General features: G+C 39.9%; 2 protein-coding genes across 2 annotated transcripts in view; one reads left to right on the top strand and one right to left on the bottom strand.

Annotated features, from left to right (window-relative positions):
- The window catches only part of LOC308084549 (melanocortin receptor 5-like), a 30,804-nt gene extending 29,679 nt beyond the window's left edge, over window positions 1-1,125 (top strand). The window contains exon 5 of the mRNA XM_080427221.1: window positions 526-1,125. Within this exon, the coding sequence (XP_080283347.1) occupies window positions 526-1,096 (571 nt within the window). The 3' untranslated portion in view covers window positions 1,097-1,125. The remainder of the gene's footprint in view (window positions 1-525) is intronic.
- A 2,997-nt stretch (window positions 1,126-4,122) lies between these two features.
- Window positions 4,123-5,440, bottom strand: mc2r (melanocortin 2 receptor; the record flags this gene model as incomplete). The annotated part of the gene is made up of 2 exons (XM_080425917.1): window positions 4,123-4,675; window positions 5,073-5,440. The coding sequence occupies 2 exons, from the start codon at window positions 5,438-5,440 to the stop codon at window positions 4,123-4,125; spliced, it is 921 nt and encodes a 306-aa protein (XP_080282043.1).
- Between the last annotated feature and the right edge of the window lie 17,031 nt (window positions 5,441-22,471).

Genomic DNA, 22,471 nt, shown 5'->3' with positions numbered 1-22,471 from the left:
AATATGCCAAATACAGCAGGGTTGTATGATAGCAGAGGCGTGATATGTACAGTAACTAGTAAGATAAGAAACAGCTATACAGATGGTTTACATTCAGTTACAATTAAACAAAATGCATGATAGTATTTTTGAGAAAGTGCTCGATTACTACACCATAGTGGTTATGCCTTGCAATGTTGTTGAAAATGCGAATGAATCTGATGTATACTTAATATTGACAATAGGGGAAGTGTTTATCAAAGTATATTGTACCTCACCTGGTAGAGCACATAACATATCAAGATTCAGTCCTTGCCGCAGCTGGCTCGGGTTCGAGGCCCTTTGGCCTTTGCCTTCCCAAATTTTTTTTCTCTCCTACCATTTTCCGCCCCTCTCCGTTGATGCTATCAACTGTCGCTATCAAATTAAGGCTTGAAAAAGTAAACTAAAGTACCAAATACTGAGTCACCACAAAAACTGACTGGTAATAACATATCATTATTATATCACATACTGTAGTACTAACAATGTTTTTGTTGTGTTTAGGTATGTGACTATCTTCTATGCGCTGAGGTACCACAACATAATGACGGTGAGGAGAGCCGGGTGCATCATCGGTGGGATTTGGCTCTTCTGCATTGGCTGCGGGATAGTCTTCATCATCTACTCAGATTCTACCCCCGTCATCATCTGCCTGGTCTCAATGTTCTTCGCCATGCTGGTGCTCATGGCGTCCCTTTATAGCCACATGTTCATGTTGGCGCGGTCGCACGTCAAGCGCATCGCCGCCCTGCCCGGATGCAACTCCACCCACCAGCGGGCCAGCATGAAGGGCGCCATCACGCTGACCATCCTGCTGGGGATCTTCATCGTCTGCTGGGCTCCGTTCTTCCTCCACCTGATCCTGATGATTTCCTGTCCCCACAACCTCTACTGTGTGTGCTTCATGTCCCACTTCAACATGTACCTCATCCTCATCATGTGTAACTCTGTGATCGACCCGCTGATCTACGCTTTCCGGAGTCAGGAGATGAGGAAGACGTTTAAGGAGATCATTTGTTGTTACAGTTTGAGGAACGCATGTGCCAACGTCTGCGCTCTGTCAGGGAAGTACTGAAAAAAGTAGTTATTTGTGGTGCACGCAAAAAAGGACTGTATGTTATTTGGTAAGTATCACTTTCATTGCCACCACCATTCGTGTGTGTGTTTGTGTGTGTGTGTGTGTGTGTGTGTGTGTGTGTGTGTGTGTGTGTGTGTGTGTGTGTGTGTGTGTGTGTGTGTGTGTGTGTGCGTGCGCTCGCGCGTGCGCGTGCATGCATGTGTGTCTGTTTGTCAGTCAGTCAGTCAGTCTGTCTGTCTGTCTGTCTGTCTGTCTGTCTGTCTGTCTACAAGCAGTATTAAAATTGTTTTGTTGTGTTGAATTACCTCAGCATCCATCATTGTTGGCGGGGAGTGTGCTTTCAAGTGTAAGATTTAGAAATAATTATGTAAAAAGGTGGATACAACAAATACAACATTACCACATACTCCATGTGGAAATTCTGGTTTGGTTGGTTTAAAATCCAAAATGACTCATTGGGATTTGTTTCATTCCACAAGTTTTTCTGGCTGTAAAGAATAACACAGTTGCCCTTAAAAGTATGTGAACATGGGAAGCAACATAAACTATTATAGAAACAACCGTTAGTTAGCTAGCTTGCCTAAAAAAAAAGATTCACAAGATTTGTATCAATTATTACCAGATGTCATTGTTTTCGATTTGCTTCGAGCCTACCCCTTCTTGGTTGTTGTACATATTTGACTGGATGTTGACAAGGGTTTTCACCTGTTTCCTAGCATTTATACAAGTTATGTATTGCTTTTTGCATTACAAACATTGGAGACATGAATAATTGCACACACTGAATAATGAGTATTATAGATGTTAAAGCATTTAGTCATTCAATATTCTAAGACAAACAGAGAATACACAATTAGACACATAAACATACAGAATTGAAGTCCACTCTACAAATAACTGTAAACCCCATCATACTATGTACAATGGCAGAATATGTATAACCTGTGCAATAATGTAGTGAATTATACGTGACGGCATGTATAAATATAATTGTAAAACTTTCTGTGAGCTTCAGCTGGAAAGACTTGTGTCAAAGAATTATGTAAATAAAAAGCAAAAAGTTAAAGGGTTGCCTGATACATGGTGAATATAGTACATTTCATTCCATATTTATTTTGGTCTATATCAACAGATCTCCAACCTTGTTGAGAGTGATGTTGAGGGAGAAAATTAATACAGGGATATCTACTATCTATCTACTATGATATCCATAATATATCCACTTCAACACAATAATGTACAGTATAAAATGATATATTAATGCCTACTTCATTACCATCATTGCATACGTTTAGATCCCATTCAAATTAAATAAGACCTCTTGATTATCGTTAATGCTACCTCACAATCATAACATTTCAACAATGGTGCCTCCTTGGCTAGTCAGGTAAAACAGACTGCTGTCTGCTTAGCTCTGCCAAGTTCAGTCCTTTGCCTTTCAGTTCAAGTTTGCATCAAAGTTATTTTGGGTTGCGGTGAAATTTTTGCTAGCTAAAATATACATTCTTCATTTAGTAAAATAAATTACAACTGGTTATAATTCAATTCTAATTAGATATCAGAAATTATATTTTAACTATTGAATGTTAGTTGATTAAATTAAAATAAAAGTGTAATAACTACTGAAAATTACACCGTTTCCCCTTTCAATTCAACAGGAGCTATGATTTAAACTTGTTAAATGTTGACATTATCATTCATACAAAATCTATTAACGTCTTGATATCAGAAATTACATTTTTGCCATAACAAATTGATATAAAAAACAATTTTGATGTCAGGAAATAACAGTAAATCTTTTTAAAACAATGTGCATCATTGGCAATTTTATCATTTGGGAAAGTGAAGCATCTTTGTGCATTTAATATGTTTTAGAGAAATATTGAATCAAAATTGAAATAACATTGACTTAATGATCAAAATAAATAATATTTAAAAATTGTATGAAGTTGAAATAATTACTTGTTCTTGACAATGCTGTGGGGGTCAGTCTATGGTAGCCTGGTAAACCCTCCCGGTCGCGGAATTCAATTTCATTGTCATCTGCTGAATGAAAATGAAATTGAATTCCGCAATCGGAAGGGTTTACCAGGCTAAGTCTGTGGTATACGAATATGATATTGTGCCCTGTGACACCATGAATTATTATCTAAGGTGTAATGGCAAATCTTGACAATTACATAGTGTTGATGGACATATGGAATCCTTCTCATTTCAAAAAGGATTTGAAGAGATGACATGAGGGGCTATGGATTGATATGAATTTAAATTGAATTTCGGTGGGATTACAGAGAAAGGTTGGTTGGATTTGGTTGATTTGGTCTTGGCCAGAAAGAAGAGCACTTTGTGCTCTCTCTCTCTCTCTCTCTCTCTGTTTCTCTGTTTCTCTCTCTCTCTCTCTCTCTCTCTCTCTCATACACACACACACACACACACACACACACACACACACACACACACACACACACACACACACACACACACACACACACACACACACACACACACACACACACACTCACACACACACACACAGGGGAAGGGCATGGCAGGGGAAGAATCTCAATCCAAACAAGGCAGGCATGCCAACAGGAAAGGGAGCGCCTGAGTGAGTGAGGCAGTAGCTGAGCAAGTAGCTGTTGTGCTGTTGACTCAGCCCTGTCCGGGTTTCATACGGATAGGGTGGGAATCAATTCTAAACTATTTTGCGGTTAGATGAATATATTTTTGGTCCAGAAACTTTGGCATCCATACAGAAAGATAATGTCAAATAAGGTCAAAATGAAAAGCAAATGTGATTGGATGTCTCCAGCAATGTGATTAGATGACTCCAAACACGCCGACACTTGACTCATTCATTATTCATAAAGCCTAATTTATTCTCCGTCGCGCGATGGTGTCACGCACGGAGAACAGCTGAGAATAGCAGACCTTCAAGCTCACAACGCGTCGCATCCAAGATGCGTTGTATCGACTGGGTTTTACTCGTCCCCTGCCATTGTAGAAAAAAACAATATTAGATGCTAACAGCTCCGCCTCCAGTCATAACAAAGGAGCAACTTCCTGAAGGTATGTCTTAGTTCAGCGCTGCGGAAGGCGTAGATGGCCGGGTCAATGAGGGCATGGCTCATCATCAGCAGCAGGTGCAGTTGAAACAGAGAGCGGTAACACTCGCAATACGGGTTCTTAGGACACACCATCAAAATGATGAGGTGGACAAAGAACGGGGCCCAGCATATCACAAACACTCCAAATAAAATGGTGAGGGTCATGACCCCTCTCATGCTGCTACCCCACAGCTGACGTCGCCGATGTGTGCCGCTCCCTCCGAGCGCGGCGATCTTCCGTGCATGGAGGCGCGCCAACATGAACATGTAGATGTAGAAGAAGCCAATGAGCGCCAAGGAGATGAGGAAGAGGACCACGAAGAAGATCATAATGACATGGTTTTCAAAGTACCATATCATGAGGATGGCCAATACCCCACACGTTGTCCATATGATACCCAAGATGGCTCCAGCACGCCGCATGGTCATAATATTGTGGTAGCGCAGTGCATGGAAGATGGTGATGTACCTGGAATAAGCATATTTAAACTTTAAAATAAAGTGTGATTGATCACAATTATCACTATCATTATGCGATTTATAGGATGGTTATCTGTTGGGCATCTTGGTGGCACTGCTTGATTTATACATTGTTGCATGGTGAGCTTGATTTATACTTATACTAGATCTGCTGTGTGTGACACCTGCAACTAAGTATAAATCAGGCTTAAAGTACTCAAAGTAACCCCAGGGTTTGTTTTTGGTCTTCAGGGGCTCTGAGCCACTCTGCTACATATAGCTAAGTGTTCCATGTCCATTACTGTCTGCAAGACTCTGCAAGAGTCAAAGACAGATGAGTTCAAAGAAATAATCTAATTCTGCTTAAAAGACAATAGCTTAAAGGCTTGTAAAGGGTTGTTACATACCGGTCAATGGCAATTGTCAAGAAGCTGAAAATAGATCCTATGAATGACATCAAAAGCAGTGAGTCCATCACGTCATCCATTTGCAGCTCTGATGGCCCCTGTTTTCTCATGAGTTCCACTTCGGCTAACACCAGCATGAGGTTTTCCCAGGTTTTGACAAGGCTGGCGATAGTGTTGAAGGCTGCCAGGCTGCAGATGAAGCAGTACATGGGGGAGTGGAGGTTCCTGTTGCAGATCACCGCCACCACAACCAGAAGGTTCTCCACTACACTTGCCACTCCGATGGTGAAGAAGAGATAGAACGGAACCTGCACCTCCGGGCAGTCTGACTGGTTCGCAGTCACAGGGGTTGTTGACAGTGTGTTCATTGTTAGACAAGGAGGAGTTCCACACATGTGGCTATTGAAAGGGAAAGGACACACTGCTATTGTTTTATTTATTTATTATTATTAGTAGGAACTAGTCATCAATAGGTCCCCAAAATGTTGATGATTGCACAGTGTCTCTCAGAAAATCTGTTAAGCCTGAATGACTTTCAACCACATACTCAGCATTGTATTAGCAAAAAATTGTCTCAATCTGCTAAGATTTATTCATCTCCATTTTTTACTTTGTCCATTGTAATTATCTTAAAATCTTCACGTAACTTCTATTTATGGAAGAAGACTTGTTTCTGGACAACAGTACTTTCTAGTCTGTAGAAACACTGTTATATGTTACTTAATTCAAAGGCTTTGCTAGTAATTATGGATTATTAACTAGCAATCTGCAGTTCCTTCTTGCTGAGACAAATGTTTCCTTTTCCATCGTGCTCTGCTTTGAGATGGTAGCTGCTGGCTGTGGTAGCACGTACTTGGGATTTTTGACCATGGATATGTGCTCCGCTTCTCTTCGATTATTAGAATGACAAAAGCAATGGGTTCGAAGTTTAAGCCATTTTTCATTCCTTCTTCTCATTTGATGTTTCACAGGAGAAATGGGCCCTTAGAATTGTTCATTTTTCACCAGGGTACATACTGTAGGTGCTGTCCAGAAGCTCTTTCTGGGCACAGGTTGAACTGCAAACTTTCTGTCCCTTACGCCTCCTCTGTTTTTGCACAGATTGCTCTGAATGGATTCACCTGTGGATGACATCAAACAGACACTGAGTCACACAGAGTCACCTTATTTATTTCCCCCATCCTCTTCTTCGTCAAATTGTTGTTAGTTTTTCTGTTTATATTTGTCTGTTTATGGGAAACGTCAAATGACATGAAACTGATGGTAGCTGGGTTAAAGGAGTAGTTCACCCCATTTTCTTTTCTTTTCTAGCAATTACACACCCAATGAAGCCTTGAATTCATGGAGATTGTTTTTGTCACATTCCTAAACCAATAATTCAGTCGGAGACTCAGTAGGGGACTCCGGTACTCCGGTATGGTCTATAGCCAGACATAAAAGACATGGGGGAAATTGAGTCCGCCGGTCATCAAATTATTGGTTTAGGAATGTGACAAAAACAAAATAATTTCCACGAATTCAAGGCTTCATGGGGTGTGTAATTGATAGATATTAAGTATTTTTTGGGGGTGAACTACTCCTTTAAGGTGAAAGGGTTACGATTAAGGTCAAAATCGTTTGATGGCATAACTTTGTCAAAAGTCTTAAAACTAAGAATACATTTGACAGTTGGTCAAAATTACATATTTTCCACTGTAACTCAGCAGTTCAAGATGGACATATTAATAAATGGCAAACAGGAATTCATAAAATGTAGCCTTTCATTTGGCAAGATGTCCTTTGACCTTGAAATGTCAAAGTCAAGGGGTCCTATTGCACCCGGTGCAATATGGCACAAAGCAGCGCAAAACGCAGTGCCATTGCTAGTTTCCTAGCAATGCGAGGGAATAGCCAGCGGCCATGTTGTATTATGTACTTGTGCTCATCTGTGCGCCCATTTTTTTTTTTACCATATTTAATCAGGGTAGGTATGCTGAACATGAGTGCTCTTTTTCAGTAACGCCCTGCTTCACATTCACTCAGACAAGTGCCCAAAAAAAACCATCATAAAGCTTTAGATCAGCTTTGGCCTAGCTGGTCTAAAGTCTGACGCAGTCCCTCAGGGCAGCATTTCCACACTATTTAAAGAGTGCATTAGATAAGTGGTTCTCAACCTTTTTAGGCCGCGACCCCCCAAAAAAATCATATTAGAACTGTGGACCCCCCACCCTGAGCACTTGGAATTTATAGGCATTACATTTAGTTTGACTCTGTTCCACAGATAAATATTGTGATATACTCACAACGCCTCACGTTGTGAGGCGTTGTGAGCTTGTAGATCGGCTATTTTCAAAATGTTTGCCTCTTTCTTATATTATTTGACAATTTGGCCAATGTTTGACCAGTTTTTTGCTTTGTTGATTACTTTTGATGCAGTAATGGTCTTTTTTCTTTTCTTTCCGTCTCTTTTATTTAGGTATTAAAAAGGTCTTAAAAGTCCTTAAATTGTCAAATATGTAATGTTGTAATACATATCCACAGGTTGACAAAGACACAGCTAATGTTCTGGACACTTCATTTTATATTGTGAAAACGTCCATAGCCAATTTGCCGTGCTGGGAGGCACACAACTTTTTTTTGTGCCCAGAAATGGCAGATAAAACATTTTTCAAGCACTTGATGTCTCATCATTCCTATTGAGAATATCAATGTGTTTATTGAACTCTAGTCAATAAGGTAATAGAGTGCAGAGAGAACCGTGTAGGTAAACTATGAACTTAAAGGGATTGTTCATCCAAAAAAAATACTTTTTTTCTATCGATTAGTCAACCCATGGAGACTTGAATTCATGGATATTTTTTTGTTTTTGTCGCATTCCTAAGCCAATAATGTGATGATCAGCGGACCAGTAAGCAGTGGTTCATGTAGGAGACACAAAGGAGTCACTCTTTATGTCTCCTACCGGAACCGCTGCCGGTCATCAAATTATTGGCTTAGGAATGCGACAAAAACGAAAAGATACCCCTGAATTCAAGTCTTCATGGGGTGACTAATCGATAGGAAAAAAGTCATTTTGGGGGTGAACTATCCCTTTATTATCTGTCTAAACAACATGCTATTCCTAAAACATACATTTGAAACTATAGGATACCAGTATTACTGAATAAACACTCTATACTAGCAATGATTACCACCAGAATTTAAAAATAAAATCACTTTCAGCACCTTTAAAAGACATTCAAATTACTTAATGACTTGTCAGAGTGACAGGAACTGTGTGGTATGTATGATTCCAGCAGTTGGTCAGAAGTCCTGCTAAATTATTCTAACAATTAACAACATGATTTGAATTTAATTAATAAGTCAAAGATAAATAAAAAGGCTTATACTGTATTGGTTCTTTTGGGTTGGCACGTCAACACTTCTTTAAGGTTCTTTTTAATAGTTTGATCAAATTAGATGTAGATATAATTTGAGAAACATTATTCCACAAGTTGATAGGAGTCTGACAGGAAAGATCAACTGGTTTCCCCTGCTTTAGCTACACTAAGCTTACTGCTCCCCCAGTGCCTTCTTCCCCTATATGCATTTTCAGAGGATTACTATTCAAAGCAACAGGGGGCTGATCAGATAGAATCTGTTTTCCCCAGAGGACGTGCATAACATATTGAATCAGCTTTCTTTCTTTGGCTCAGACTAATTGGATCTCTGCAAGTGATTCGTTGAAAGACATGGCAATACATGTAAAGGCTATATGCGGCTGTGTTAACTGCGTGGCACCCAACATAGTAGTGCTTCCCATTTCTACATTTACATATAGTTTCCGGCTGGCACTGTTAAGATCCGTCATGCATGCAAAAGAGTAGTGATGATGACAAACGATGTATCTCCCTTCAAACAACCACCGTCCCTAAGTGGAGGGTGACAAGGAGCCATCTGAATCATCCTGTGAAGTATCTCTAAAAATAGAGGTACCGTATATGGAGGGCAATCTGGGAACCCATTCGGTAAAAGAAAAGGGGGGAAAATGTTTCTCAGTGCTGAACTGTCTTGAGAGATTATATGGAGGGTAATGTATCGCTTTCCAGCTTTTAAACCATATCAATACTATCGACCTCTGTTCTAGGTCCATTCAGTTTAACCCTGGATCCTCAACTTTTTTAACACTTGTCCTAGAAGAAAAGGTCCTTTTGCACACCTACGGAGACGGAATCCATGGTAATGGATTGGCGTGGTGCTTTGATTGGCCCTCGCCTCTCTGAGAGTTGTCATATATACTGGCTGTTTGCTTCTTTATGCTTGATGAAGGTCCGAGTGACTGGAACCTTGCATCCCTATAAATTTTTGTAAGTGAAGAAAGTGTGTGCGCCTTAGCGGGACTCCCTTTTTTTGCTCTCAATACTTGTCCTAAAATATCTCTTCATGGGTGTTTACTAAATGTACACCAACATTGAGTATCAGTGAGAGAAGAATATTAATCATGTATGCGGCTCCACTCGGGGGCAAGTGTTTCATCTGAGTCCTTCATGAGATACAGCAAAAGAGAGCATAAATAAATACCTCACCTCTATTTGTTTAGATGAATCGACCGTCTTGCTCAAGCCTTTGAAAAGATGTTCCAGTATATTGGTCTTCCTTGTGGAACATTATGTGTTCTAGAGAGTTATGGGGGCAGGACTGTAATTCAAGCGTATTACGAGAGAGGGTGCACTGTTATCCTACCCTTGAGTTGTACCAAGGCTTGTTGTTCTGTCCACTTGTATGTTTCCTTCATTTTTCCATGATGTCAGCAGAAGGCCTTTCAGTGATATCTTTCTATCTATATCTGAACGGGGCTCTAGGCAGTGGTGGAAAAAGTACTCAAATTCTTTACTTGAGTAAAAGTACAAAAGTATTGGCATCAAAATGTACTTAAAGTACCAAAAGTAAAAGTACAAAAATGTTTGAAAATAGCAGATCTACAAGCTCACAACGCGTCGCTTCGCGACGCGTTGTGAGCTAAGATCGGCTATTTTCAAATAGCCTATGTTTAAAACAGGGCTTAAGTGGTTAATGTATGTTTCATGATATCATAATTTACATCTGAAAAGTAACTAGTAACTAATGTTCTCAAATAATTGTAGCGGAGTAAAAGTACAATATTTGCCTCTGAGATGTAGTGGAGTAGAAGTAAAAGCATTGGAAATTGGAAATACTCAAGTAAAGTACAAATACCTCAAAATTGTACTTAAGTACAGTACTTAAGTAAATGTACTTAGTTACTTTCCACCACTGGCTCTAGGGCTGTAGTTTTCACATGTACACGGATGTTGGTGAAGGCATGTGTCATCCACTGTGTATTTATTTCAAACCTTTATTCATCTGGGGAAAGATGCAGCAGCAGCCTACAGTACTTTTTAACACGTTCATACCAGAGCCTTCTATTGGAGGTTCATAGGAAGGCACCTGACAGAAAACGGTTACCCTCTCACCTTGGATCAGAGCATGGCAAGAAACAACAGCACTCAACATTGTTCTCTATTTTTGGCACAACCGTCAACTGCTATTTCACAGGCAAATAGCCATATTTCACTGGCTCAAGAACATCGTAATTCTCTGCTTGTCTGGATTGAATCAGCGAGATAGAAAATTGCACTACCTTTAGCAATAAAGCTGCATTGACTGGAAGAGTTGCTGTGCAAAGTGTTTTGAGAGGGACTTTATGTTGACGTTATGATGATGGTGTCTTTAAGATTTTCAAAGACTTTTTGTTTCTTGTTGGGGGAAAAGTAACCCAAGCTTTGCCTTTATGTATTTTAACTTTAGTGATGAACATCAGTACACAGTATATGTCCAAAGGTGCCATTTAATGAGTGTAATTGCTATCACAAGCATTAAATATTACAGAGCATATTGGAGGACATTTGGAAACTTTGTGAGCAATCATGTATGTCACATACATAGCCATTGTACATTGTGATCTTCTTTTACTCTTTTGACATGGATTTCTCCTATTCATCTTCTATTCCTACCATGCTTTGCATTCCCTGTGCTGAATGTCATGTTTCCCGGAACAGTTTATATATTAATTTAGCAGAAGTGCGGAAGCTGTCCAAACTGTCAAGAGGATTTTTGAGGTCCCATGAGAAGCTCAAACTGTCCTGGAGGATTGACATGTCAAGCTCTTTTTGATGGAATCTGGCAGCTGAGTCCATCTCTCAATTCACACCTGCTGCGACTGAGACACTGACGCACTAATGAGACAGTTCCCTGTTCATGCAGGTCACAGATTTAGCTGAGATGAGATTACAGCTAAGAGCAAAACATTTGTGCATACACGGATATATGTGCATTTAAGTGTGTGAAAAAGAGGATGTATAATCATGAGAAAGGAGCGATCGAATTAAGTAAGAGAGGAAGAGAGAGACATATTGTAGAACCAGAACTCTGGATTCCAAATTAGACACAGCTTTATGACTAAAACAAATAATAACATTTCCACTTTGAATCTCTCTCTATGACTTCAAAACGCTTAGATAAGGCAGTCAGTAATCCTGTTAGCCAGATATAGTGAGGCAGTTGTTTCAAAGGGTCTACTATTATAGGCCTACACAGAAATGACTTCAGGATACTTTAAATAAAAGAGAGAAAATAAATACTGTTTGAATGTACCATTACAAGTTTGCTGCAATACCAGAGTTGTTGGGCCTTGTATAACTATTCCTGATATTCAGTGTAAACGATAGTTCATGTAGACACGGCAGGCAGAATGTTTATATTTCATTCATACTCCCCGGACCCCCCCATTCGCTAACAAGCTTATTCAGTTGTACTCCTTTAAGTCATACGTTCAACCCCTTGTCATTCTCATTCGCTACTAGCTAACTCACTCACGCCCTCTTATACCCACAGTGCATCTCAGGCGGTTCATTTAAGCAGCCTCTGTTCTCTGTTCATTCTATGTGCTTGGCTGTCAGTGCCGGTTGTACAGCTGTAGGTTTCAAACAGCTGTAGGTTTTCACATTTTCAAATTCCTTGGTTGCTGAACCAATGCATTTTGCTAGCTGCTGCGAGCTGTCATCTGCTGCTTATCTACGCTTTGTGTGCTGCTCTATGATATTTGGTGCTATATGAGATGATTTTGCTCATGATGCTGACTTTTAATGCTTCTTCTATTATTGCTGCTAACACTACTGTGCTCATAGCTTAAGCTAACATAGCATGCTTGCTGCCATGTAGAAGTTTGGAATTGTTGTAGCTCAAAGCTAATACAGCATGCTTGCTGCCCATGTACAGTAGAAGCTTGGTTGTAGGCTACTCTCTTTTACCATGTGGAAAGTTGGAATTGTTTGTAGGTTAAAGCTAACATAGCATGCTGCTGCATGTAGAATCTTTGTTTGTTATACAGCACTGCACAGTTAACATAGCATGCTTGCTTCCCATGTGGAAAAATCGAATCGTTTGTAGCTTAACGCTAACATAGCATGCTTGTTGCCATGTAAAAGCTTTGATTGTTTGTTCAACACTGCACAGTTAACACAGCAGGCTTGCTTCCCATGTAGGCTACTCCCCTTTACCTCATCAGGTAATGAAACTTGGCTATTTTAGATTATTATTATTATTATTATTATTGTTTTAAGGTATAGAAGTAATGGAGCTATTTTGGGCCAAATTTTTTTCCAAAATAAGTACTGCTTCTAAGTTCTAATGCTGTTCTGCTGAGGCACTCTTGACTCTGGGAATACCCACAATGGTGCAGTACCATCTAGTTGGCTCTGAAGCTTCAAGCAGAGCTTCCAACAGTTGTATTGCTACTGCTTGCTCAAATGCTTTTATAATATGTTTATACTTATCAAGGCTGTCGTAGACAATCTGTTGCAACGGGGCATAATATAAGACAAGAAGTCAAATTCAGACATGTACTCAAGCCAGGATAGGAAAACACAGCATGTGTATCAAATCAGTGTTGCCATGTCTGCTTATTATAAGCGACTTTGGGATTGTGTTCTGTAAGTAACAGCAAATATGATTACTAAACAGTGTTCATGTGAAGGAACCCCAGATTCATATGTAATCATGGTGCAAAAAATGTTTAATATTCTAAACATTTGTTTTGCGACTTGTTTTTATAGACTTGGCCGCTTGTTTCTCTTACAATCTGGCAACACGGCGTGGTGGTGTCACGTGACTACTCCTTGGGAGTAATCAGGAAGTCTCATACAATACAGCAATGCATCTTGGGTACTGTAGTCTATGCAACTGACAGTCATATCATGGGGATCAGTTCAATGCTACCTTGTGAGAATAAGGTGAAAGGGCAAGGGTGTTTTCTTTCTTAACTGGTCATGTGCAGGCATTATGGCAGTGTAACTGTCATGTTAAATAGGTACACAACTATCATGGGATATTCAAGTTAATTTAATCCACTCAGTGAAGCTGTTATTTCTGCATTCCTGTTCTATTCACTTAATTAACGCTCAAGTTCAGGTAACTATAATGTGGGTGAATTAGTTTGCAGATGCTTAAATAGATAATTACTTCATGGTGGATTTGAAGTCTTGTGAAATGGGGCGATTGCTTCAATTGTAGTGGGTTGTCCTCCAGGGGGTGCCATTTAGAGGGCAAACAAAGGTTAATCTGATTCTCAGATGCAGGTGGATTCATTAGTGCACTGAAGCTAATTTGCACGTTACTTCACTTTTAGCTAACCATGTCATTGTAAAGGGATATTCATTGCTTGAATTCACACTGCTTCTGTTTTTCGTTTCATGATTGACTGCTATTATGGTGATCCAAGGCTTTGATGGCATGACCATCTTTCCATCACGGATGCCGGGAAGGTTCAGGTTGGGTTTCCGTTAGTTCTAAAGTGCGAGCTACTGATTCTACTACTAAAAGGGGCTGTTGTATAGCATTATGTAGCATTGACACCGTACTGCTATTCAAGTCAAAAGCTTAACAGGTAATGTGAGGTAAGGATTGTAGTATATGTAAGAAGGGTTAATGGAAGTAGTTTGGAAGAAGAGCAGATAAGGGTAGCTATTGTATTCATTGTGGATTGAAGCTCGTGAATGGGGTGATTGTTTTAACTGTAATTATCTCTAGGGGGTGCCATTTAGAGTGCATACAAAGGCTAATCTGATTCTCTGCTGCTTCAATTTCTATCATCATTATGGATTGGATTCATCGTTTGATGAGCTAACTTGCATGTTACCTTCACTTTTAGCTTAAACATGTCTTTGTAAAGGGATATTCATTCATTGCTTAAACTTATTCTGCTTCTGTTTTATGTTTCTTGAGCAACTGCCCATTATGGTGATCCAATTCTGACGATGGCATGAACTTCTGTCCATCATGGATGCTGGGAAGGTTCAGGTTGTGGGTTGCTGCCGGTCTTCATAACTACTGCAGCGATATGGTCATTGCCGAGCAGTTCTCAAGATCACCTTGGTGGTATAACTGGATCTACTTCTGCCGAAGTCATGAGAGGCAGGTCATCATTAATCAAATCTAAATTTATTCTGGTTCAAGCTTACTGAAAGCCATGTCGGTTGCTCACTGCTTGATCTGTGTAACCCACTCACACTGATGTTCTAAAGGAACGGCGTCCATAAAATCCAGGCGTATGTCAAATGGTATGGATCGTTTAATGATCTCGGTCATTTAAGTATTCTGGGATGGTCGCTTTATATTGAACTTATTACATGGGTGTTTAAATCGCTCCATTCTATGTTGGGATTGTGATAGTGAAATGTTGTGAAAAGTTAATGCATGATTTGACTCAAAAGTAGCTTGGATCACTCGGCTCATGTGTCGATGAACGCAGCTAGCTGCGAGGAGTTATGTAATTACTAAGCGGAGGAAAGAATCTTAACTAATGTAGATATTACTTGGAAGCAGTTTCTATCAGTATCTTATGGGTTTCTTAGATGTGGGGAATACTTTCTTGCACTGAAAGCTTTAACCCCTTGCATGACATTTCCATTTCTGTCTTCTCTTTCAGTCACATGTTTCAATTCCTCTTAAGCACTCTAAATCAGTTAATTATTCTTATGGAATATCAGTTATTGTAAGAACTGATACCGCTTTATTCTAATGGAATATCAATTATTGTAAGAACTGATACCGTTTTTGTCCGTTCTCTTCTATGTCTCGCTACCTTCAACGGCGGTTAAATTCTGGGGGAGATGAACCTTGTTCGGATGTTGGGAGGGCCATGTCAAGGCTTGGTTCGCTGCCAGGAAGCAGGATGCCTTCAGATGTGGACTGCCCCAAGTTGTTCACTCCTTTCGGATTGGTGCTGCAACTCAGCAGCATCTTTGGTTCCATCATTCACACTGAAAGCCATGGGTCGTTGGTCATCTGCTGCTTATATTATTATGTTATATCCGTTAAATACGGATAAAATTCTTTCTGCTCAAAAAGCTATGAGTGTAAATGTACGATCAATTATGGAATAAATCAGGAGTTGCATAATTGATGCCATGTTAAGTAATTGCTCCTGCCTGAGCGCAGGTTGGGGGTCAGGTAAAACACTATAGCATCGGTCGTGTTATGGTCTCACGTAGGCTATAGTGTGGTATTATGATGATATGGTATCTTTTAAAGTATAACTGGTAAAACACTATAGCATCGGTCGTGTCATGGTCTCACGTAGGCTATAGTGTGGTATTATGATGTTATGGTATCTTTTAAAGTATAACTGGTAAAACACTATAGCATCGGTCGTGTTATGGTCTCACGTAGGCTATAGTGTGGTATTATGATGTTATGGTATCTTTTAAAGTATAACTGGTAAAACACTATAGCATCGGTCGTGTCATGGTCTCACGTAGGCTATAGTGTGGTATTATGATGTTATGGTATCTTTTAAAGTATAACTGGTAAAACACTATAGCATCGGTCGTGTCATGGTCTCACGTAGGCTATAGTGTGGTATTATGATGTTATGGTATCTTTTAAAGTATAACTGGTCTTCATATGCTTCAGTGGTTTAGGTTGGTAGGCATGGTTTACCTAAGGTTTGGTCGTGTTTGGTCTCACGTTTACCTTAATGTGGTAGGCTTATAGATAGGTAAATTTATAAGCTTTGGTCGTGTTGGGTCTCACGTATGCTTAATGGTGGTTTAGATGGTAGGTTTAGATGGGTAATTCACTATAGTGTATTCCTTCTATATCAGGTCACCGTCCGGGCGAGCGGGACTTGCCTAAAGGGTTAGCATTGCTGCCATCATATAGAAGGAATTAGACATTGCTGTCTATACACATAGTTATTCATAAGTTCATAGTTTATTTCCTTTAACATCAGAACACTTGGTGTTTTGCCAAATGTGCATCTAATAGTCGCTGCTGGCGCAGGATGTCGGCTTTAGATGTGAAGGGCATCTTCGGTATGCATTTAAAGGAAATGTGTCAACGCTGACACTCACATAGTTAATTCATGTAGCATATTTCATTTATATCAAATGGATTTAAATGGATTTGCGTCAATTTGATGCTTTTACTGATAAACATTCTCATATAAGGTAAGGTGTGGCTCTGTATTTGCTCACTGCAAGTGAGCGCGTGTTGGGGGTTTGTGATTGAAGATCTGTGTCATTTTGCACAGGAAATCTTTTAATATCACATGAGCAGAGTCACACCGCCAAACTTGAATGCAATATCATTGCATATATGGTAACGGTCATATATTAATAAATGGTTAAATGGTTCATTACGGTCTGGTTATTTCTGAGCTGAAGTGTCTAAATGAAATTCAGTGTAAACGATAGTTCATGTAGACACGGCAGGCAGAATGTTTATATTTCATTCATACTCCCCGGACCCCCCCATTCGCTAACAAGCTTATTCAGTTGTACTCCTTTAAGTCATACGTTCAACCCCTTGTCATTCTCATTCGCTACTAGCTAACTCACTCACGCCCTCTTATACCCACAGTGCATCTCAGGCGGTTCATTTAAGCAGCCTCTGTTCTCTGTTCATTCTCTGTTCATTCTATGTGCTTGGCTGTCAGTGCCGGTTGTACAGCTGTAGGTTTCAAAACTCCTCCACCTCCCCGGCCTCCTCCCTAGCATCTGATGTTGGCAGGATAGTTTTGTAGATGGCGTTGTATTATGGTGATGGTTGTACATTAAGGGTTTAATGTCGTGTCATGTTATAACTGGGTGTAATAACTGTGGTGTAATAACTGTTGTGTAATAACTGTTGCGTTATAACTGTTGTTTCTGTGTTGTACTGTGGTTCTATGATTCTGTGCTTGTACTCCGTGGTTCCATGATTCTGTGTATTGTACTGCGTTTTTGCTTGTACTATGTTGTGGTTGTTTAATTATGCATTGATGGTTCAATGTTATGTTAAACTGTATTATGTTTCATGCTTTCTGTCTCTCCCTCTCTCTTTTCCCCCGACACGGTCGAGGCAGAAGGCCGCCACCCTAGAGCCTAGGGTCTGCCTGACGTTTTCTCCCAGTTAAGAGGGAGTTTTTTCGTTGCCACTGTCGCTAATTGCTTGCTCAGGGTGGGATCGTCGGGTCTCTTCTCTACATAAAGTGTTGAGACAACTTTGTGATTTGACACTTTAATTGAATTGAATTGAATGCTCTGCTCTGGGGTTTGTGATTGAAGATCTGTGTCATTTTGCACAGGAAATCTTTTAATATCACATGAGCAGAGTCACACCGCCAAACTTGAATGCAATATCATTGCATATATGGTAACGGTCATATATTAATAAATGGTTAAATGGTTCATTACGGTCTGGTTATTTCTGAGCTGAAGTGTCTAAATGAAGTGGTTTTATTTTCTTTTCTTTTTTTCTTTTTCATAATGTGGGTTTTACATGTGATCAAATTCCTAATAAAATAAAATAAAAGAGATATAATAAAACAATTATTAATTCCATACACAACTTCACTGCTATATACAGTAGTTGCTTTGTTTTGAAGAATAATACTCTCATGCATGGGATCTCTGTATGTCCATGTGTGTGTATGTGTGTCTGTCCTGTCATATCTCAAAAACTGTTACTGAACTGATTGACCTCAAACTTGGCGTGTGTATCGCCGAGGACCTGCAGGAGTGTAGTGCCGAGTGGGAAGTCAGTCAGATCCGTGCTTATCCAGAGATATTAAAAAATCCACAAATCTCTGTATCTGACTGTCTATGTCTCTTTCATGCTCATGGAGATCCCTGATGTTATCAATATGACATCATAGTTCTGACCTCATTGACTGGCCTCCAAATACAGGACTATAATGGGTACTGCAAATACAGGACTATGGGTACTGCACTAACTACTATAAGTACTCTCACAACAGGTACAACGGGTATTGCATAACCAGAGGGGGCATGCGTTCTCAATGGGCATCGCCCTAGTAATACTAATACTAATAATACTAATGCTGCTCCTACTACTACTAGCCTACTAATACTAATAATAATAGTAATTGTAGAGTCGTATAGTTCTTTCAAAATATATCTTCATAAAAAAGGTGAGCACATAGTAATCTGACGCACGACGCACCTTGTATCCGTTTTTAGAGACTTTACTGATATTAAAGCAAAAAATATAAGGCATACAACAAGTGGTTCTTGTACTGGTGTAGTGGTAAAAACAATGTGTGCTCTCAGCTTCAACTTTAGCTTCTACTGACACATCTCAAACAGCACAGCAAAAGACTAATGACCAAACAAAAGAGCACCAATCACAAACATTCAATTAACTATACACTGCTGCACATAATCATCAAGGCATTAACACACAGCTGCAATAACTTGGCACAATTAAGGTCAATGCAAAATCAGGTCATCATGACCTAAGCTCGTTATGGCTCTTACAGTAATAATAGACAGAAATACAAAGTGAAAGAAAACAAAAAACAAGATACATGAGGAGATAAATAATTAAACAGATAAAACTAGAAAGGGGCGTGCGGAACGTATCTCTGCCAGGCTGCGTTGCCTAGCCAGGGCAAATTGTGGGTTGCAACCTCAGGTCCTGAGGAAGCTGCAGGCGGAAATAGAATTTATGTGACATATGATGCAACTTTTTGCATTTTGTGGCACGCCCTATGGGCAGAAGTGAAAGTGCTTTTGGAGGTGCATTCTAAATAGAGAACCCTCAACATCCAATTTGGGGTTGGGTGGATGTTGCATTCATATGGTGTTTTGTTAAGAAATAGGCCCCTCCCACACATTTTGGAAGCCAATTACAAGAAAACTGATTGATGCTTATTGTCACTCCTCTCATGACTCCTGAGATGTTTGTCTCCAAGTTTGTGAAAGAAATCATGTTTCTGCAACATTAAAAGTAGCATTTGTGGCACCCCCTAAAAGTTAAATCGCATAAGTTCTGTGTTGTTTGATTCAAATTTAAAATAAGGCAGAAAAAGGCCCAAAGATATCTTAAAAACAAACAAACATAATCTCAACCTTTAACCTGGTGGAGATAATGAACAGTAAAATAGTTCCTTGGTAAAAGCAAGTAATAGGTGGGTCTTGAGTTTTCTCTTCCACTATTTAAAAATGTCAAGTGCACTCCACCAGCAGACTGTTCCAGAGTCAGTGGGTGTATATTAATTGAAATCAGAACTCTCTCCATAATGGTTTTAGTCTTAAAGCCAGTCCACCGATGCAACTCCTTGCAAGGAGTTGCATTGGTGCGGTCTGGCCTTAAGAGATCTACCAGGAGCATAGCCTATTTTGGAGGTAGTTCAGGAGACAAGATTTTATTATCTAATAAAAGCACATAAATCCATTCTAAACCTGACCGCCAGCCAGTGCAGTAAAATGGGAATGAATCTACTCTCTCTGGTGTTACCAATACCTTGTCAGCAACTTTTTGATATAACTGCAGCTGACCACTAGCTTTCTTTGGAAGGTCAGAGTAGTGCACTACAGCCTATCCAGGTGTATGCATTGTCTTCCAGTATCATCCAGGGAGAGAAAAGGTCTAGCCTGGGATACTGAGATAAAAAATAAAAAGGCAGTTTTGGTAAAAGTTCATATACAGTAAAGAGTATATTGTTCATGACAATAAATCATGTTTAAAAGATGGTAAAGTAAAGGCTTATATGATTGAGTGTAATATTGTTAGTGTTATAGGCCTATTCTCTTTTCTAAGAAAATAAACAGTAACAGTAACATCAACAACCACACTCACTCATGATCCCATATGACATTTTAAAAATCTTTGGACTACTTTTTTGTTAAGCTTAGAACTCAGAAGCACTTTATTACCATTCAGTATGTAAGACATACAGGAATTGTTATTTTCTGATTATGGTGCCAGATGAACAGGACTATAATGGCAATTTAAGAGACAATCCATACCTGTATTATATTAGATATTGTCCATATATATGGACAATGCTGATTTTTCAGTGTCATCTAGAATGTTCCACAAAAGGTTTAGATGCTCACTAACCTCAGAAAAGAGTACCTCAGCTACAGTGCAGACACAATGAACCTCTGTATAACAGTGCGCCCTAGTGGTGAACAAGGATCCATCCAATTATTAGAGCAACATGAATTCTGGTGATAGGCTTTGACTTTTTTCAGGGGCCAGTTCCGAATTGCAGCCACCTGTAAGTGCTCTTTTAGAGCGGTTTTGAAGGAGAGTAAAGATTTACACTTTTTTATGACTGTTGTAGGGCATTCCACATTTTGGTGGCATAGCAGTAGAATGAATTTAACCCCTTGTTTGAGCCAAATCTGTGTTGAACGTGGTTTGTGGCGCTCCCTCTGGTGTCGTGATTGTGGACGTCTTTGACGTTTTTGAAGTAGTTTGACAGGTACATGGGTGTCTTTGTGGTGTAGTGTATCTTGTAGACCGGGCCCATTGCAAGTTTCTGTACTCTGTCCTCTACCCTGAGCCATCCCACCCTTGCAAAATGAGCCAAGCAGTAGCCTGACCAGTATGTTTTGGAAAATGTCTGGAGTCTTGTTTTTAAGGCCTTTGTGGTGCTATGGTACCAAGAGGTGCATGCATAGTATAAGTGACATTGGATTAGTGCTCCTGCCAGAGTCCTCAATGTATTCCCACTGACCAGTGAGGAGATCCTGTACAAAAATCTTGTTCTTTGGTTGACTGAATTACTTTAGCTGCCATTTTTTCCACTGGAAAGATTTGCCTTTAAAATGCGACCCAGGTAGGTAATTTCCTCTTTTCTTGTGATCACATTGTCACACACTTTTACTGTGAAGCCGTCGGCCTGGCAGAGCTTTATTTTGGACCCAAGGCGGAGAACGGATTCAGTTTACCCAGGTGTAATGATAGTTATCAGCGAGTCAGATGCAGGTTTTACCGTGTTCAGAGCTGCAGGTTTTTTCGACCTGCAATTTGTCCTTGTCCTTGTTAACCAGTGTTGTGGCTATGGTTGTAAAGAAGATGTTTAAGCGATCCAGCTTGTCTGTAATAAGAGTGTCATCCGAAATAATGTTGATGTTTGCAAATCTGGTTTTCAGTTTCTTGATTTGGGATCTGGGCATCTGGCCCCTCCTGAGTTTCTAACTGCAGCCTAGTTGGTTGTTAAACAAGTAAGACGCGCGAACGCTGGAAGCGAACGCAGCTCGAAAATATTGTGTATTTACGGACTTGTAATCCGTGTTATTTCACCGTGATGGGGAGAGAACATTGACATTGTGTGTGTGTGTGTGTGTGTGTGTGTGTGTGTGTGTGTGTGTGTGTGTGTTTTGCAGGCTGTTGTGCATTTTAATCAGAGCATTGTCTAAATTCCTGCACTCTGGCGCACTCTGGCGGCTGCACACAGGCAGTGCATGCACACAGAGACGCAGACACACACACACACACACACACACAACCCGAGCACGGTTACATAGTAAGCTCCACTTGGTCGGAGGCCTCCTTCCGCGTTCGCAATAACTTCCAAAGCTCACATGGTTTGTTTATGTATTCGTCAACTTTATCATTGAGGTAGATTCTTTTGGCATATCTGTCTGGGCAGTTACCTATTTTTTTTGCTTATTGCTCTGTTTTTGGAGTTTCTCGTGGTGGGTTTTGGCAAGAGAAGAGGAAGGCCAAAGAGGAGACAAAATAGATGAGTTAACTACAGTATGTGAAAAAAATTATTTGTAACGTTTGGGTTGTCTTGCTGTAAATGGATCGTCTTTGTCCATGTGTGTTGCACTCTGAAGCAAAAACCCTGCTTTTATCTGTGTATGTGCCTGTGTGTGTGTAGACATTTCAATGTCATTGTTCAGCAATCAGCAGGACACCCACTGATTGATTGATTGATTGATTGATTGAATACTTTATTAGCAGTTTGCTAAAAAAGAAGCACAGGAGGAAAGTAGGCTACAGTTCAATACAAGGTCTGCTAAGATGATTTTAAAAACAAGAAAGCCTATGGCTTGTTTCCACTGGGGGTCTTTTGTACTCAATTCATCAAAACAGTTAAATAAATGTCTACAGTAGAGTTGTAT

Source organism: Gymnoscopelus braueri (assembly GCF_963280865.1).
Source record: "Gymnoscopelus braueri genome assembly, chromosome: 4".
Taxonomy (NCBI): domain Eukaryota; kingdom Metazoa; phylum Chordata; class Actinopteri; order Myctophiformes; family Myctophidae; genus Gymnoscopelus; species Gymnoscopelus braueri.
This window is presented reverse-complemented; position numbering and strand designations above follow the sequence as displayed.